This window comes from Mus caroli, unplaced genomic scaffold (genome assembly GCF_978045245.1).
Source record: "Mus caroli unplaced genomic scaffold, Mus_caroli_1 scaffold_15, whole genome shotgun sequence".
NCBI classification, from domain to species: domain Eukaryota; kingdom Metazoa; phylum Chordata; class Mammalia; order Rodentia; family Muridae; genus Mus; species Mus caroli.
The window spans coordinates 63,724,322-63,741,243 of record NW_028227270.1 but is presented as its reverse complement, the minus strand read 5'-3'; the positions used below and the strand labels follow the sequence as shown (position 1 = coordinate 63,741,243).

The 16,922-nt window shown below is 51.1% G+C and overlaps 1 protein-coding gene across 1 annotated transcript in view; it reads left to right on the top strand.

The window, feature by feature from the left end:
* The first annotated feature begins 1,580 nt into the window (after positions 1–1,580).
* The window catches only part of Tgfbi (transforming growth factor beta induced), a 31,242-nt gene continuing 15,900 nt past the window's right edge, over positions 1,581–16,922 (top strand). The window contains exons 1-3 of the mRNA XM_021179856.2: positions 1,581–1,775; positions 6,213–6,311; positions 16,047–16,111. Coding sequence (XP_021035515.1) covers positions 1,642–1,775; positions 6,213–6,311; positions 16,047–16,111 — 298 coding nt within the window. The 5' untranslated portion in view covers positions 1,581–1,641. The remainder of the gene's footprint in view (positions 1,776–6,212; positions 6,312–16,046; positions 16,112–16,922) is intronic.

Here is a 16,922-nt window from a genome sequence, read left to right as displayed (position 1 = left end):
AGTCATGTGCACCTCAAACTCATCAGGTCCCAAGCTACTCATCCGTCCCTGGCAAAGGACACCCATCTCCATGCCCTTCTTATGAAAAACAGCAGCAGCAGTAGCCACCACGGTGTCCGGAACTCAAACACCTTATGTATCCCCGATGCTTCTTTGTCCCCAGGCACATGGTGTACCAGTGGCTTTTCCCACTGCAGGGACAAGGCTTGGCAAGAAGCAGTACACGAGAGGAGGGTTTGTCTTTTGTCTCAGCTCACAGTTCAGAGCACGCAGTCCGTGTGGCTGGGAAGGCAGGCAGCAGGAGGCCTAGTGCTCACATCTCTCTGGGTTGCCAGGCAGAGCGTGGGGATGTTCATGTTCACCTTATTCCCTTCCCCCCTTTTATTCAACCCATGACCCCAGCCCATGGCATGACGTCACCCTCATTCAAGACAGGTCTTTACCTTTGGGCTACTGCTTTTCCCAAAACACCATTCAGTGATGAGCTTCGCCGATGCCCCTGAGCATTTGCCAGCCCAACCCTGTGGGCAATCAAGGTGAACCAGCACCTGTAGCTCCCATGTTCCCTTGAGACTATTGTCTTCTAGACATACGTCCATCCCTTCTCCACTTCCACCACAGTCGCTCAAGCTCCAAGGTGGTCCCCTCCTGCTCACTCGACCCTCCTGCTGCCTGCTCAGGACATCAACTGGGCCATTCCCTTGCTTCCCCAACACTGACAGTTTCTTAGCTTGGAGCCCTGATGGTACACTGCTGTTTTCTGCTCTACTCTCCACCCAGCAAGCTTTGCTTAACTGGATGCCTGGGTCCTCTTAACCCATCGTCCTTTGGCCTGGCCAAATCCTGTGCTGCCTTCAGATCTAAAAGTGGCCGCTGACAGATTGTGCCTGGGTCAGGTGCCTACTCCAGACTCCTAATGCCCCAGCTGCCTCTCTACATCTTTGCTAGGCCCATGTTCTCCCAGCACTGAGGGCTCACCCCTGGGGCTAGTAGAAGCAGGTAAGGGGGAAGGTGGTTAATAGATGCTAGAGCGAGTTCTCACCTCCCTATCATGTGACCGTTGGCATATTTCAAGCTCATCCAAGGCATGGTTTTTGGCCGATCTATCTCTTGGCAGCATCTACCTCACATTCACAGATCTTTATTGAAGCCAGGTGAGGGATTCCTGAATGCCAAGGTGTGGGCCCCACCCTTCCCCACTTTTCTACCTTCTGTCAACAGGAAGACTTACTCCTCCTCTACAGTGTATCAGCAGAGCTGATGCATCTGGACTGCAGAGGCCAGTCTGTCGGACCTAAGGTGTGAGGGAGTCAGCACAGACCCTCTGGCTTCCTGCAGTCTGCTAGAGAGGTATCTTCAGGCTCTAAGCATGAACACCTTAAGAAACTGAAACTTAAGGACTAGTTCCTTTGGACCCGCACTTTGTGCGAAGTGGGAGGGGGTGTGTGTGTGAGCTGGGCGGTGCAGGAGGGCGCGGGTGCTTAGTAGTGGCGTGGTCTGGGAGGCGCCGGCTGCCCTTCCCCTCCCTCTGCTGCTCCCTCCCTCGGGCTACTAAACCCAGCGCGCGCTGCCCCGCTGCTCTCACTTCGCCAGCGCCGCCCGCGCCTGCTTTCATCGTGGGTCCGCGCGTGCTCCAGCTCCATGGCGCTCCTCGTGCGGCTGCTGACCCTCGCTCTGGCACTGTCTGTGGGCCCCGCTGGGACCCTTGCGGGTCCCGCCAAGTCACCCTACCAGCTGGTGCTGCAGCATAGCCGGCTCCGGGGTCGCCAGCACGGGTAAGTCCCAGGCGCTCTGTGATGGGAGGCGTGAGCATAGGACAGGTCACTGAGCTGCCAGTGCGCTCAGCTGGGGACATCATACCTGGCCAGGGGTGCGCGCGCGGGGGAGGGGGGGAACGACAAAGCCCGAAGGAATATTAGCCATCGCATAGAAAGACCAAACCTGCGTGGAGGTTGATGAGATAAGGGGACACAGTGGAACAATTTGTGAAGAAAGGGTTGGGGGCACTGGCCAGTGACCACAGAGTCAGACAAAAGTGCATCAAACAGTCTAGGGGACTCTCAGTCTCCTTTCTTGACTCTAGGTAGAAGGGGGCGTTGGCAGTTCTCAACACAGAATCACCATCACCCTGAGACAGTACCTACCTACCATAGAGGAGAAACCCAGGCAGGTCACTGTCCATTGATTCCAGGAGTGATACTGGTCATACCTGGTGGCAGGACCCTAGCTAGGTGCCCACTGCTCCTATGCACTTGTTATTGGTCTGCACCCAAACACTCAACACCAACAGTGTTTGCTGGCCAAAGATGTAGAGCAGGAGGCTTCACCACCCTTTATACATGCTAGACAGATTGGGAAACCGAGTCCTGAGAAGGAACCAGTTTGCCCTGCAGTATGTCCTGGAGTCAGGACTGGAATCTGTCTTAAAGCGACAGGCAGCTTTGTAAACGTGGGACATTGATACTTCAGGTATTTCTCTGAGATGCTGCAGATGTGTAGGTTTTCAGAGACACACTCTGGCCAAGGCTTTGCCCTGATGAGCCTGGCATGATGTTTCTACACACAACCAGGTCATGCCTGCTCCAAACAGAGCCCAGCTTTGTTGCACGTCCAGACTACCTGGGTGTATCAACATCATTTATACTAGAGGAAAACTCTATGGGAAAAGTAGAGTACTGACTTCCTGGGAGGCCCGGTGCCCACGGTCAGGCATTTGCACCCCAGGCTATGCTCAACTCTCCAAGAGACTATACAGATCTATATTCAGATCTAAAGGAAAAACAAACCATGTGGCCAGTGGCGGTTGTCTTTTTAGACCTAGACACAGCTGCAGCCTCCAGCAACTGGGTAGACTCTGGACTCAAGTAAAGGATGCAAATTTTAGGGAGAAGTTACCTTTCCTCTGCATGTGGCTTTCCAGTCTCTTGTAGCCCCCCAGATGTTCAGTGCTTGGCGCAAAACAAGCTGCTGGGTACAGGACTGGCCACAAGCAGAACAGAACCAAGCCAGGCCTTTCCTCAACCTCACGCAGTGGAAAAGGTCCTGGGGTCATATTTTAACTTAGGCTGTGCGTATGAAGGATTGAGAGGGCAGATAGGAAAAATGCAGATTTGAAGCCTCAGAGCCAAACATGGAAAGCCAGAGCATCTCTCATCCCTACCCAGTTCACCTTTGGGTCCCACTGCTTTTCTTGAATGTTGCATTCAGTTCTGTTCCCTCCTTCCTCCTAACCACTAAGATCACCACAGGTCTGCAGTGTCATAACCCAGAGCTGCAATGTCAACAGCCACAGTGAAAGGTCTCTAGAGATATCATGTAAGATCTATCTCTGAGGCCAGCCTCCTTCCCTTCAGAGCCCAGGGCACTGTCAGGAAAACCAGTGCTTTAAGAAACTTCAGATGTGGACCAGTGAGGTGGCTCAGCTAAGGTCCGGGCTGCCAAGCCTGATGACCCACATGGAATAAGTGAACCAGCTTCCAATGTTGTGGGGAGCTCACTGTGGCATGTGCTTCCAACAAACACAAAATGAGCGAATGACTTCGATTCACTTCTCTGAGGTTCTTGCCCTGAGTTGGAAAACTTGTAGCAAGTAATCTGCAATAGGCTGATGGATCAAGAGATGATGTGCTGAGCGGGAGGATGCATACCTTCCATCCCATCTACTCCTGAGGCTGGAACAAGAGGCGGGCAATTTACAAGGAGACCCCATCTCAAAATAAATATGAGAAAGACCACAGCAGCACCCTTCTCTAAGAGGAATCTGGATTCCCCAGGGGCACACAAGCAGTGGCAAATGGTTCCAGGCATTGTTACATAGTTGCATTTACTCTGACCTAACTGTCCCTGAAAAACCACGGGACTGCCTGGCCTTGCACACATGGGTGTGGTACCTTGTGCAGATGGATAACCTTGTTCCAGCTCCAGCCCTTGATTCAAAGTGAGAGCTGGAGAAAAGGGAAGTTTGGGGAAGTGCAGGGTGTCCCGTGAGAGAGGGGAAGGACTCTGTACCTAGCCACTGGGCAGTAGTGCACAGTCATTCATGGCCCCCCGCTGCCTTTGCCTCCTCATGCCCCTGCCCCCAGCCACTGCAAAATTCCTATTTTACAGAAGGTGAAACTGATGCTTAGGAGGCAAACACAGAAAGCTGGTAGGAGCAGAGGGGTTGCTGGGTGGTCTGTTGGCTCCCAGCTGTGTCTGTGTAACAATGGGAGTGGGGAGCACCAACTCAAAGCAAGTGAAAGCTGGCCACGCTTTTGAATGGCATTGAGAGAAACTGGATGGAACTTTCAGAAATACTTGGTTTTCAGATGCAAGTGGACCAGCAGAGTTGTCTTGGGGCAGAAGCCCATGAATGGCCTGCTCATTTTGAGCACATTTCAGCACAGATTTCCTGTGGACTCAGCTTACCTCCACCCCCAGCTTCTGCTCCTGTCACAGGGGCAGGAGCAGTGGAAACTCTACACAGTCGAGGAATGCTGGAGCCAAATCCACAGAGACTTGCTGAAGAGCCGCTGGCCGCCCATGGAGAGCTGCAGGGAATTCAGCCACAGTAATTACTTCCTGCTCGCTCGGTTGGACAGGAGAACTTCTGGGATTGTACAGCAGTGAGGATGATTGGGGGCTGGAGCGTGGCCCGTGGGAGCTCTCTGGGGGTTATTCGAGGACCTTGAGTGAAACACGTGGATCTCTGGCAGCAGAGCCTCTAGGCACCTGGAGAGACCCACCTAAGGTCGGCTGATCCAGCCTTTACAGGTTGTCTTCTCTCAAGATGGCTTTCCTAATATCACGACTGCTCTGCTCACTCTTGTCTATTAAACAATAACAGAAAACAGACGTGTGCTTCGTATACAAAGGAAGTGGGGGAGAGATAAAGGGTCAGAAGGAACAACCACCCAATTAAGCATCTAGCTATGGACACTGCCCAAACGATGAGGGGGTAGCCACAGATCCCCTGCCCCAGACCCCCATGCTCCTCATAGGATTCTACGGACCACAGTTAGTTTAGTTTGTTAGCTAGCTAGTCCAGATTGACTTCAACTCGCTGTGTAGCCCAGGTAAGCCTTGAACTCAGAGCCATCCTCCTGCCTCTCTGCATTGCATCTTTAAAGTGTTGGGAATTGCTATTGAAGAAACCGTGCCCACCTCTGAATGGGCCTGAAGCTGCGTGAACATGGACATCTCATGAAAACTCTGAATCTATTTTCTTTACTTTTCTGACTTACGAAGCCTGCCCGCTGTCTGCTCAGGAAGAGCCCCCCTCCCCTTTGTCATCACACAGCATGGCAGCTCCCTTTGCCCAGGAGCTCCAAAGGAGTACCCCCCTTCACCTGGCCTGAGCACCGCACTGGTTGCTCAGAAGAAGAAAATGCAAACTGTGCTCTCCAACTCCAGAAAAGCCTCCTCAGCAGAAACCCAGGGTGTTCGCTTCTGCTTTTCCGGACTTATTGGAGATATTTTTAAACTAAATTGTTATCAACCGTTTCTAACGCGCCTATTTCTGCCTGACTCTATCCGGACCAGAAACTCTTATCTTTATGATTCCTGAGGGTAGCCGGAGAGAGGGACATCAGTGACAGATTAGTCATAGAATCTTTTGGGTGCCCAGCACAAAGTAAGGCCTGCACCCCAGGTTAGAATAAGGAAGGAAACGTCCTGGGGGAAGTGGGGAGCAGCTCTGAGCAATGGGCCATGGGGAGTTAAGTAGGAGGGCACTCCCTGTCAGTCCTGACAGCAGCTGGCCATGCACCCTAGTTTGCAGGGTGGATACTCCCAGTGTGTTGTCCCAGGAGCCAAGCAGCTGGTCTAGACACGCAGAGCATGTCTGTGGAGCTGGCTGTGAAGTGCTGGCAGCCCTCCCCTCCTGACAACAGGACCTCTGGCACACACTGGGATGCCAAGTCTGCTCAGGGCAGGCACAGATAGGGGAGCTGGCAGGTCTCAGCAACGTCGCTTGGATTTTACTCTTTTTCTTAGCCCATAACCCGTACCTAAACTTTTAAGATCTTTTCGCTTACACTTAATATTTGCCCGTGCCAGAGAACATAAGACGGACATGAGGAATTTACTTGAAGGAAAGACTTTATGGGGAGGGTGTCCAAAGACCCTGCCAGAATTTACCCCAAAACCACCAAAATGGCCGTCTCTCCTTTCTCTAGACCTCAGTGTAGGCTGACTGTTGGTCATCTCACTAACACTGTCACCTTTGTTTCCAGCCCCAATGTATGTGCTGTGCAGAAGGTCATTGGCACCAACAAGAAATACTTCACCAACTGCAAGCAGTGGTACCAGAGGAAGATCTGTGGCAAGTCGACGTGAGTATCTGTAGCCACCAAAGACCTCCATCCACCAAGAAAGGCACACTCTGTATGTGTGTGTGTGTGTGTGTGTGTGTGTGTGAGCCAGCTGCCAAGGAGGCCATACTGTGTGTGTGTGAAAGAGAGCTGCCAAGGAGGTCACACTCTGTGTGAGTGTGTGAGTGAGTGTGTGTGTGTGTGTGTGTGTGTGTGTGTGTAAGTGAGTCAGCCAATGGTGCCCTGGGCTGGCCAGCTCTAGCACAGGCCAGACTGACTAAGGAGATGATGAGAAGACACATGGACAGACATGTCAGGGAATGTGTGGGGTGTGGCATTTTGAGAAGCTGTTTAACTTTGTTTTAGATTTTTAGGGCTGCTGACAAGACTTGGTAACACTGATTAAGGCAGTTTAAGGGTTGCAGGAAGCGTGCTGTGTTGAGTGTGCGTGTGTGCATGGCACGTGTGCATGTGTGTTTCTCTCACTAAATGACAGAACTGTTCAGAGGAGCATTCTGGGAATGAAAGGCTGTTGGTGAACTTATCCCAAAGGTCACCCTTGCTCAGCAAGCCAAAGTAAACGCTTCAGAAAGTCTTGGTGCCTAGGAATGTGCACACCAGGAAGCAGTATACCAAAGTAAGACATGGGCTCAGACTCCAGCTCAGACTCTGGCTCTGCCACTTACTTGGAGGATGGTCCATTTTTTTTTTTGTAGCCTCAGTTGCTTTGTGTGCAAAATGGGCACAACAGGAGGACCTGCTACCCTAATGAGGAGTGGACTGCGTAATATTTATCAGAAGACAATGGTGCCAGTGCATTCTAACTACAACCCCAGAATATCACATGTAGACCACACATACAGAAGGACGGGCACACCCATGGAGCCTGGTGCTCACAGTAGGCCTTGTGGGTACCTCTCTTTGTGGAGGGAGGTGGCCTCTTCCCTCACAGCCTGGCTCCCTGGTGGAAGCAGTTGAATGCATGTTCTAACCGAACTCTGGGAGTCCTAATCGGCTTTTGCACTGCCAATCAACAGGTCTCAGAGCTACACAAGGGAAGTTGTGCCAGGCAACCCCCCTGAGCCACTTGTGGGGGGCCTGACATTCCTCTTTTCTGCAAAAAGGGAAGATTCCTCTGAACTTACCCCAGCGTGAGAGATTTTTACAATTGTGTTCCTCATGCCTTCAGGCAATTGTCTCCCACTGAGAGAAGGAAAACGCTGTTCCCTGAACACACCCGTGGAAATGAACGCACCGTGTGTGGCTCCGATTATTAGGTAGTTATTGATCCTGGTCTCATAGAGCAGGACAGGAGTGAGGCTTGCAGCTCTCTGGGAGTCTCTGCAAGTCATGACAGTGGCTCCCACCCACTGGACAGCCCAGCCTCTAAGAGTTGTGTGAGCCGGGATACCTCCCAGGTTCAGTGATCAGATGCTCAGCGGAAAATTTTGCTGTTTAGAACAAAAAAGAGATTATGCAAATTCTACATAGAACATTCTTGCTGGGCGCTGAGTTTTAAAAACCAATACCTCCCAGTACTGATGGATATACTCATAGGCATACATAATCTACTCAAACACGAATTGCTTAATTAAACACGAAGTCAGGTCGGGCCCCATGTAATTGCTTCTTGGAAGATGCCCAGTGTGCTGTGCCAAGCAGCAGAGCTTCATGTCAGAACCTCAGGTTTTACAGAGCTTCTGTGAGCACGCTGACCACGGGGTGGCATCTGCCGTCCTGTTTCAGATGGTCCAGTGTCACAGAGTTTGATTGAGGAACTCTATGGTGACTTGATGGCATTTCTTGAGAGGTCCCATACACACGATGCTGACAGTGAGTTGCATTGGCTTATTGACTCCTCCTACCTGCATCTCTTCTCCGGGTGCCGGGTTGAGGAATGTGCTGGCCGCAGGGTGTGTGCTGACAGATACCAGCTGATTGAGTTCTCTCCTCTAACCTGAGTTTGGTTTTGAGAGCACAGTGAGGTAGCAGAGCAGCCCTCCCATCCCACTGAGTAGGGGGGTGGGGGCGTGGGGGAGGGGGGAGGTGCACCACCATCTCCAGGAAGAGGAAGATCTACAAGGTCGTGGGTGGGAGAATGCTGTTTGTAGTGGGGTCAGTCAAGGTTAAGGCCATCCAGACTTTGACCTAGCTCACAAAGCTAAGAGGAAAAGACACTCACATCCAACTCATGAATGTAGCGGCTGCTTTGGCAAACCTCAAAAAAAAAAAAAAAAAAAAAGAGGAAGTAAGCAGAAGAAAACACGAGCCGATAAAAAAAAAAAAAAAAAAAAAAAAACTTTATGATCCCCGATGGAACATCCTGTGCGGCCTTGGCCTCGGGAAGGTGGAGCTGACTTGGAAGAGACCCAGAGGACAAAGAGAGGGGAAAAGAAAAGAGATGGAACTCATCTCTGTTGTCCTTAAGGGCTAAGAGCTTCACAGGACAATGGTCTGCATAGGGGAGAGGTCTCCAAGGTTGCTGCCTTCTAACCATAATAAAGTGCTAGGTAGGGGGCCATACTGGCTGGAATTAATGTTATCCCGGGAGACTGGGTCCTTAGTGGTGCCTTGTTGGATGAAGACTGAGGCTAGACTTGTGGTGGCTGGAGCAGAAGACCATCTTGACAAGCCAGCATGGGCACTGGCATTTTCTCAGGGAGATGTCAGGGGAGCTGCATCGGAAGCATGCACTGGGATGAGAGCAGGGGGGAGGGAGGGAGTCTCTCAAGGGCCCTGAGGCCAGAAGGAAATTTTGATCCGGAAAAATAGGTGATGAACACCAAGCGTGGAGGTAAAGATCATGTCCTGTGAAGTCACTAGAGAGATGGGAAAAGACCTATGTCACACTCAGCATGCCACTGGGTCTTCCGACAGTCGCTGTCTGTGTTTTCAGGGAGAGAAGACTCCGAGAACTCTGTGTGTCAAAGCATCAAACTGTGTTGTGCTGACTTCCCGCAGGACATGGTTGGCAGAGGAGCCCTGGTTGGTGGCCTGCAGGACATGGTTGGCAGAGGAGCCCTGGTTGGTGCCTTGCAGGACATGGTTGGCAGAGGAGCCCTGGTTGGTGCCTTGCAGGACATAGTTGGCAGAGGAGCCCTGGTTGGTGGCTTGTAGGACATGGTTGGCAGAGGAGCCCTGGTTGGTGCCTTGCAGGACATAGTTGGCAGAGGAGACCTGGTTGGTGGCTTGTAGGACATGGTTGGCAGAGGAGCCCTGGTTGGTGCCTTGCAGGACATAGTTGGCAGAGGACCTCTGTTTGATGGTTTGCAGGACATGGTTGGCAGAGGAGCCCTGTTTTGTGGCTTGTAGGACATGGTTGGCAGAGGAGCCCTGTTGGGTGGTTGAGTGAATTCTGTGACTTAGAAAGTCACTTCAGTTTTTACTTGAGAGCTGTAGAGCACCCTAGCAACACAATAGCTAATCAGACAAAGAGACTTTTAGGTGACAGACAGCAGCCGACACTGTGATTTCAGGCCCTGGTTTGGTAGGGAACCGTAAAGTTTTATGTGTGCCTTAAGAGAGAAACCCAGCTGCTTCTCGGCAGGCCTCTTAGGTGAGGATAGGGGCGGGGTCTGTTCAGCATCCTTGTTGAAGCTGACTTTACTGAGATGTCACAGCCATAGCTGGAGCTACGGCATCCCGAAGGTTGTGCAGAAGGACCAGTAAGGAAGCTGGCACATGGGAGTGAGAGCAGTCCTATCCCAACCTCTTTACATTGTTCCCCTGGCAACGTGCTTCACAGGTGAGAAGCCATTTTCTTGGGCCGAGATGAACTGACAGGACACTCCTGTCTCTCTAGCAGCAGGTATGGCTTTATCCCTCAGCTACATAGAAGTTCTTTAGTGCTGTTGTGTTTTATAAAAAAGAAAAAACAGGAAGGGGTATGTTTAGTAGAGCGAGGTATGGTGTTGGGGGAAGGGGGTGTCTCTGTGGGCCCATGCCGAGGCATCCCTTCCCCCTGAGGGACCAGCCACGGACAGGTATAGTATAGAATAGAGTTTATTTAGGGCATGTGGAGGGGAGTTAAGAGGGTAGTAGAGAGAGAGAAAGGAAGGGAGAGAGAAGGACTAGGGGCTAGCCATGAACACATGGAGAGAGGAGGCACAGAGAGGGAAGAGGGTAAGAGAGCAAGAGAGAGAGGAGGGGGCAAGCAGCCCCTTTTACACTGAGTCAGGCACAGCTGGCTGTTGCTAGGTAACTGTGGGCGGAGCCTAGAAGAAATGCTGGGGCATGGTGGTCCTGTCCCATCAGCTTGGAGGTCTACTTCTTGTAGATGTCATTCTGGTAAAGAGATGGACATCATCCTTCTCCTCCTTCCCGTGTACCCCTTCGCCTTGGTCCCAGGAGAGGGTGGTCAGAGCCGTCTGCACTGTCCCCAGGCCACACCTGAGCATAGGACCTGTCCCCCTCCATAACCTGTTCTAAGATAACAGAGGCTGAGCATATACCAAACTCTGAGGCAGTGCTTTCTAAAAATTCTAGCTCTAGACCATTCTGTAAACGAGGAGCCTGCTCAGCCAGAGGGGGGCTTTGTTCTGTTGAGGACATTCATGGGGCCGTGTACTGTGTGGGGTGCTGATCCCCCCAAAGGAACCCATACCCTAGTCTGAAACCCTTACGTCACAGAAGTGATTGAGGTGTCAACCTGAGGTGAGTCGGTGTCGCGTCCGCTCTCGACCAGCAAGAACAGTTCTTCTAACAGCAGTTTATTTAGCAAACTTCAGTCTTCATCTCTCTCGCTTCATCTTTCTCCTTTCCTCTCTCCCTCTCTCCCTCTCTCCCTCTCTCCCTCTCTCCCTCCTTCCCTCTCCCCCCCCCCCCTCTCCCTCATATACTCTCAGCCCCCATCCACTCACAGCAGGCCACGTCACCTCACCAAGCACACAGCTTCAGCCAATCAGGGCGACAGGGGCATGTCTCCACCAAATATGGACTTGTTTAAACCGCCAGCATCATGGTGCACCTGTGCAGCTCTCATGATGGTCGTGGCTTTTTTTCAGGTGTATGAGGAAGTCAGGTGCAAGTCATAAGACTTAGCTGCAGTCCCGGGCGCCATCTTGGGACTGCTGCCACACCTGCTCCTCACAAGTTGGATGGCATCCTAAGGCTCCTTGTAAAAGGGGGTACAGTAGAGTTAGAGTCAGAGAAAAGCGGGTGTGCTGCTCAAATCCAAAGCTATGGTGAAGCTACCATAGGCTCAGGAATACAGCGGGCCTGCGACGCTGAAGGGTGGGGAGGGGATTATCCTTACAGCTTCTAAAAGGAACGAGGCTTTGATATTAGGCCCACGAGGCTGATTTCTGACTCTAACCTTCAAAATGGTAACACAATAAATTTGTAATATTTTAAGCCACCGAGTTTGGGGCAATTTGTCACAGCAAGCCATCGAAAACTAATAACAGCCCTCGCTGCTGCGTTTATAGCTATCACGATGGGATTTGATCAGTGGTCTCATGTAGAGTTTTGCATTTGATGAGGTTATGTTTGTTATATTAGATTATAACTGAACTTCCATTTCAACATTTTTTTGCAGGGTGCGGGGAAAGGGGTTATTTTTGTCTATTTTAGAAGTTCCAAACTGAGTACTTAGAATATATACATCCCACCTATACATCCCACATTGAAGTTCATCCTGTTTGTTTGCCAATTCAGTCCCCATAGTCATTCTCTGACCAAGTTGTGTGGGATTTTTTTTTAAGCCATTTGCAGATGGCAATACCGAGGCTCCAGAAGCTTGCACATCCTACTGAGAGCCAGCCATTGAGAAACGGAGAGGCCTGGCCACTCTGTGCTTTTCCCAGGAGAATCAAACCTGGCAGTTAGGGCCACCAATGCCACAGGTACCCAGGAGAGCAAGCCACGGTCTAGGTGGACTGTCCCAGGTTTCCTTTCACTTCGATCTGTAACCAGACCTGAGCTGCGCACTTGGGAGAGTTAATGTTTTAAGTTTATGTTAACCTAGTGGAAAATAAATTTGGAGAGAAGTCCGTGAGATTTCTCCCCGTCCAATCAAGTGAAAACATCTGATAGATGCCGGGAAGAGCATCCCAGCATCCCCACACTTTGCTCTTATGTTAACATTATCTTTTTACACCCCGTCTATAAATCGGGCACCTTCCCTCATTTCAGGGAACAAGGTAATTGGTAATTTATTCCCTTGGAGTGTGTGCTTTTTCCGGCCTGAGGTTTTTACATCCTGCACTGTGTGTGGCCAAGCTGGAAGCGGGAGCCTTCAATGAGAATCTAGCTCATGAGACAAGATGCATAAGCCAGGACCCTGGTCCTTCCTGTGAAGGGGCATTTGCTAACTGTGAGCGTGCAATGGTTTCTATTCTTCTCTGTTGGGTCCTAAAGAGGTGGCAGCAGACTTAAGTTCTGTGCTTACAAAGCCTGTGTGTTCTCCAGGAAGAGTCTAGAGCCCACTGTGAAGACTGGCCTTCTCAAAAAGTCCTCATCAGCATTGCCCCTAGAAGCTGCTTTATCTGTCTGCAATTTTCAACTGACCTCTGCTACCTTGGGCCAGAGCAGGCTGGCTCTGAGAAGGGTTTATACTGTCTAGCTAGGAGCTAGGAGTTCTGCCAACCACAGCCTTTCTCAGCTGATGTCTTCAAATGGAAGGTGTGGCCTATAGCTACACTTCTAGAGAGACACCTGGAAGGAGAGGTCTCCAGAGCAAGAGGATCCAAAAAGGCTTCCCAGCAAAGAGCTGTGCTTGGTCACTCAACAAAAAGCCTTTGGCTGGGGAAGGTTTACAGCCCTGGAGACTGAAGTCTGCTGTGAGGAGGGTGATATGGAAGCCATCCATGCATGACACAGGGTGCTGTCAAACCTCCATGAGGGCCAAGCGCAGGGAGCCCATCACAAACTCACTGTCTTGAGCATGCAAGAGACAACACCAAATCTGTTTGCTTTCTCTAAATGTGTGCATGGTCAAAAGCAGTGGTCAAAGAACTGTCCTTGATGAAATTGGGAGAAAGCCCTAGGGATGCCCCACCTGCCTAGGCTCTCAAGGACCCCTTGGCCCATTGGACCCCAACAGCTGGCAGTCTGACTACATACTAAGTTGCCCTGTCCTTCTGAGCTTCTTCTGACTGGATCTGTCTCTTTCTCATCCTTTACCTGGATTTCCAGTTCTCCACATGCCTGGCTCTGTCTTTCTCCTACACATATGTACATGTGTGCACATGTACACACACATGTGCATGCATGTACACACATGTTCACATGCACTGTGGGGAGTTTGTTTTCTTTTATCTTCCCTGAAATCCTGGTGAGGCCACCTAAGCTGCTCCATTGTCCTTTATTTTGGGAGGAGATGGGACTCAGAAATTAATATTTGGGAGAGCCATGTCTCTGGGGTAGTGTAGCTGGTAACTCCAAGCCACGCGGAACATGAAGCAGTCATGTGCACAAAGAGGCCCAGAAAGAACTTGGTGGACAGGACACTTTCCCAAATGCTTCTCTAACACCACGGGACACAACCGGCTGGCACTTTGGGACAAGGACAGAGTTGGTGTGAAGGTTTTACCTTGTTCCACCTCCCCAGCTCCAGCTGTAGATCCTGCTATCATTTTTTTCTACATTTATTTACTTATTTGCTTATTTGTGTGTGTGTGTGTGTGTGTGTGTGTGTGTGTGCGCGCGCGCGCCTGTGTGTGTATGCACATGAGTGTTTGCATGTGTATATGCAAGTACTCGTGCAGAGATCAGAGGACAGCCCAAGGGCATCTGTTCTCTCTTCCAATTAACCAGGAGGATTGAACTCAGGTCATCAGATTTGACTGCATATGCCTGCTGAGCCATCTTGCCAACCAGGCTCAGTATTTATTAGAGAAAGCTTGGGAGCCTGTGTGTGTGGGTATGGGGTGGTGGTGGTGAGGGTTGGTCCGGGTGCTATAGACTTAAGGCTTGGGGAGCTCCGGAGGCTTGGCTAGGATGGCAGTTGGCCGTCTCTGCTTTCCTTTGAGTGTTTTCTTTGCCCTTTCATTTCTCCCCAGCTTACTGGGATGATTACACTGAGGCCGAAGGACCAGCGTAGAGCAGCTGGTTTAGTGATGCTTTACTCTGTGGGCTAGAACACGGAGACCACAAAGAGAAGCGGGTTCCCCAGGGTACCCCAGTAGTCACCGAGGGATCCCTAGTTGAGCCTCCTCAGACGGATGGCACCTCCTAACCACTCTACCTCAGCAAGTTCCTCAGCAGCAGACAAGACACAGTAAGAGTCATCTTACTGCCTTGTGGGTTGGTCAGTGTCAGCCCTGATGTCACAGCCTGTTTAGTTCTTTAAGTACAGGGGTACAAGATAAGGAGCAGACAGGAGGTACGCTGCAGACGAGGGAGCCAGAAGGTGGAGAGAGCTGAGCACAGAAGAATGTATAGCTTGTTGTTCCCCCATCTTGGGTGGTTGGGGGAGGGGCATGTCTAGCCATGTGACACCTGTACTTCCCTGGTGGTCTGAGAGTCTGAGGCATCCCTTAGGTACCAGACGAACCAGCCTTCATCTTCACTTAACTAAGTTTTTCCTGAACCGATTCCAAATGAATTCACAAGACCCAGACACCATCGCTATACAGCCAGCAGCCTCCTCAGCACACACCCCTACCCCCAGAGCCACATTTATTCCCAGGCTGCCTGCCTCTTTTCTGATGATGTCATCCCTGCAAGAACAAGACTGCAAGTCTCTTGTATGAGAAGGAAAGGGGGAGACTGACCAGGTTTTTTGCATTTGGCTCCAGGCCTTGGGGGAGGGGCGGGGGATGGAGAGGCAGTGGAGGACCGTGCTCACCCGTGGGCAGACTTCAGCACAGGCTCCAGGCTCCTTTTGCTTCAGTGTCCTCTGAAACATCTGACTTGGAGGCTTCCATAGTGTTCCAGGCTGACTGACGTTTGTTTTATGATGTCCAGACGGTGTCCCATGATAGGCTCCTTGGAAGAACAGGAGCAGACAATCTTTAGTTTCTCAACAAATGATCTTTAAAATGTCCTGCACATCTTGTGTTCGTCCAAATGCATAGGCGGCATTGGCTGCCCCCCCCCCCCCGCCCAACCCTCCAGAAGGACAATGGGGAGGTTGAAGGTGAGGGAGGATGGGGGGTAGTTTGTAAATAACCACTAAGATAACTTAAGTTTGAAACCATAAACGTGTTTTAAATAAGCTTTTAATGTGACTAAATAGTGAAACAGGTGTCTCCGTTAAGAGGTACTCGGTTTTCCTTTGAAATCTGATTTGTAAAAATCGAGAGAACACAACGACTGCCCATACTCAGACTTCCAGGTTATTAAATCAAATACTGAACTAGCAGGAGAGAAACAGAGAGAGCCTCCACCCTGCGCACAAGCATTTTACACAGGGAGTAGCAGAGACCCAGTGAAGGGGTGGAACCCCGGGGGTGAGGTAAGCCCAGAGCGAGAAGCAGCCAACACAGGACTCTCTAGTTTTTCTCCTTCCTTTCCCACAACATCATCCACAGGGTTTCCTGTGCAAGGATGTTGGAGATGGGTCCTGGGGAGTTAGTTTCTGATTGTGCTATCGAGTGTGCTGCCTCTGTCTGGTTTCCCAGGTGGTTGGCTGGTGGTGTTGGCAACGGTCAAGAAACCTTTTATAAGGCTGGGGAGCGAGAAGCTCCTGACCCCTGCTCAGTACAGAGACGGAGCACATGGTTCCTGGGGAAGGATGCCATGCCTGTCGCCCGCCTTCTGAGAGCATCAGAAAGAATGGACGGCTGCCTGACATCCTTGTGTCTCTCTTTACAGAGTCATCAGTTATGAGTGCTGTCCTGGATATGAAAAGGTCCCAGGAGAGAAAGGCTGCCCAGCGGGTGAGTGAGCCTGGTGCTGCCTGTGGGGGAGGGGGGTGGGATAGAAGAGCAAGAGAAGAAGAGGAAGAGAAGGAGGAGGAAGATGAGGCAGAGAAGGAGGAAGAGGGGGGAAGGAGGGGGAGGAGGAGGGAGGGGAAAGAAAAGAGAGAGGGAGAGGGAATCAGAAGAAGAAAGACAAAGAGGAGAAGGAGGAGGAGGGGGAGGAGAGAGGGGAAAGAAGAGGGAGAGGGAGAAGAAGGAAAAGGAGAAGAAGGAGAAGGAGGAGGAGAAGGAGAAGGAGAAGGAGGAGGAGGAGGAGGAGGAGGAGGAGAAGGAGAAGGAGGAGAAGAAGAAGAAGAAGAAGAAGAAGAAGAAGAAGAAGAAGAAGAAGAAGAAGAAGAAGAAGAAGAGGGGAGGAAGAGGGGAGGAAGAGGAAGAGGAAGAGGAAGAGGAAGAGGAAGAGGAAGAGGAAGAAGTATCATGCAAAGAGAATAGGGTCCCAGCCTGGTGGGGAGCATGAGGTGGAGTTGTCCTTCCCATGTGTTCACTGGAGCCATGAGTTGGCAGAGGATGGAAGATGAAAAAGTCTTTCTCCCATGTTACTCATGACCCTCATTCAACAGGTAGAGAAAAACCTTTGCTAGTCTGCCAGGCCTCTTCCCAGTGGCTGCAGGCTCTGGCCTGATGGTGATTCTCTGGTTCTGATGGTGATTCTCAGAGCACCCAACAAGGCCAGCCTGTTAGCCAGTCGAGTTGCCATTAGCCCTGCTGGGGCTCAGACAGGACAACATGGTCTCTGGCCTCTGGAGTACAGCCCAGGGAATAGGCAGCA